The sequence below is a fragment of the Nannospalax galili genome, unplaced genomic scaffold (assembly GCF_000622305.1).
Source record: "Nannospalax galili isolate Female #2095 unplaced genomic scaffold, S.galili_v1.0 scaffold538, whole genome shotgun sequence".
NCBI classification, from domain to species: Eukaryota; Metazoa; Chordata; class Mammalia; order Rodentia; family Spalacidae; genus Nannospalax; species Nannospalax galili.
Window position 1 is genome coordinate 3,705,525 of NW_008343842.1, and position 1,808 is coordinate 3,707,332.

Here is a 1,808-nt window from a genome sequence, read left to right on the forward strand (position 1 = left end):
AAGACAGTGACCACAGGACATGGCACCACAGGGATGGATTTGAGAGTAACAGAGTCTAGTGGTGATTTATTAAATATAGGGACAAATGGAGGAGTCAATGGTTTGCACCCTGTAGCCATGAGGATGGGAAAGGAGGGAGTATTGGTTACTTTTGTGTCATCGAAACAGTGTCTGACAGAGGCAACTGAAGGGAAGAATAGTTTGTTTTGGTTCACAGTTTCAGAGGGTTCAGTCCCACGGTGGGGAAAGAATGGTGGAGCAGCTCCACTCGTGACCACAGGAGGCTGTTTACATTCCGGCAGACCAGGAAGCAGAGAGTACAGAGGAACCAGGGCTGGTCTATCACCTTCAAAAGCCCACTCCATAGTGACTTCCTTCCCCCAGTAAGTACTTCCTAAAGGCTCCACAGGCTCCCAAAATAGTTCCACTAGATGGGGAACAAGCATTCAATGTGTGAGCCTGAGGGAGAACATTCTAGATTCAAACCATAACAGAGGGAGAGGTAGGAGGGCATAAAGGAGAGACTCTAGTGGATTATATAGGTTTGGGATGAGGGGCATGTGAGAGGGGCAACACTCTGTGGAGTCCAGAGTCTCAGATCTCTCCTTTGAGGGAAGAAGGCCAATGAACCAGAGAATATGGGCAGAAAAGCAAGTTTGGAAGGCTTAGGTCAAGTTACCTAATCTTCCTGAGCCTCGATTATTTATCTTTAAAATGGCAATGGTGATAATCCAGCTCTTTGGGTTGCCATGGGAATGAAACAGCCTCTGGGCAGAGAATAGATGCTCAACACATCTGACGCAAAGGAGGGGCAGCACCTGTCCAAACACTGGGCCCACACACACCCTCTACAACAGGCACTATGAACATGTCCATCGACCAATGTAGGGAGTGAAGTGCAGAGTGGTGATCAAACTTGACTGAAGTCTTTTGGTTAGTAAGTGGCAGAGCTGGGTTCAGCCCCACAGTCCAAGTTCCTCATCGCCTCACCGCACTGGCTGCCTTTGGGATCTAGAACTTGAACTTGAGGGACAGTAGGTAGGAAGGAGGAAAGGGCAGGAGAGGAGGGCAGACTTGCCACTCATTCATTCTAACAGAGGTTTTATTTGGAAATACGACTCCAGAACTTGGTGGTAGTCTGGGGAGCAAATGGCCTTTATCTTGCTTGCTTTCCTAGGTCTGGTCACAGGGTCCCTGGGGCTGAAGCACAGCTCCAAATTCTCAAGTATTAACAGCCTAGACAATCTCCATGGTCTGGGCCCAGTGAAAAAAGATGAACCAAATCCCATTCTGGACCAGCTTAGGGTGGGTGGACCTGGGTCCCTGGCCCCAGGACCTTAGCTCCCTCTCCTAGCAGAGGTCAGCTTCACCCACCCACAGGCCAGCTGTGGCCGGGTCCTGCTAGCCCCCGTGTTGGAAGAACAAGGGGTAGGGAGAGGCTAATTTTCTGGTGCTGTGTCCAGTTTATCTTCCTGAGAGGTGGGAGCCGAGCCCGGAGTCTCATCCCTGCCATTGAGAGATTTCTGTTCACTGCTGTTGGCTGAGAGGGTTCTGTTGTCTTGGGACCCCCAGCGGGTCAGGCGCTTTAGGGAGGAATCCCGGCGGGCAAGAAGAGGGGGCTGGAAGCCGGTGAAGGAGCTGCTGGTGGTAGGACGCTTATCTGGCAGAGAGAAGAGAGGCAGAAAGGAGAAAGGTGCATTGAAATGGGAGAGGCGAGGGTCTTAACTCAGTTCTGAGGGGGAGAGACCTAGGACCTTCAGTTCTACTTCTGTGGCCTAGGAGATTTGGAGGCGTAGCATCACTCCCCC

General features: G+C 51.3%; 1 protein-coding gene across 1 annotated transcript in view; it reads right to left on the reverse strand.

Annotated features, from left to right (window-relative positions):
• Nucleotides 1-755: 755 nt before the first annotated feature.
• The window catches only part of Def6 (DEF6 guanine nucleotide exchange factor), a 28,449-nt gene continuing 27,396 nt past the window's right edge, over nt 756-1,808 (reverse strand). The window contains exon 11 of the mRNA XM_008840107.2: nt 756-1,660. Within this exon, the coding sequence (XP_008838329.1) occupies nt 1,440-1,660 (221 nt within the window). The 3' untranslated portion in view covers nt 756-1,439. The remainder of the gene's footprint in view (nt 1,661-1,808) is intronic.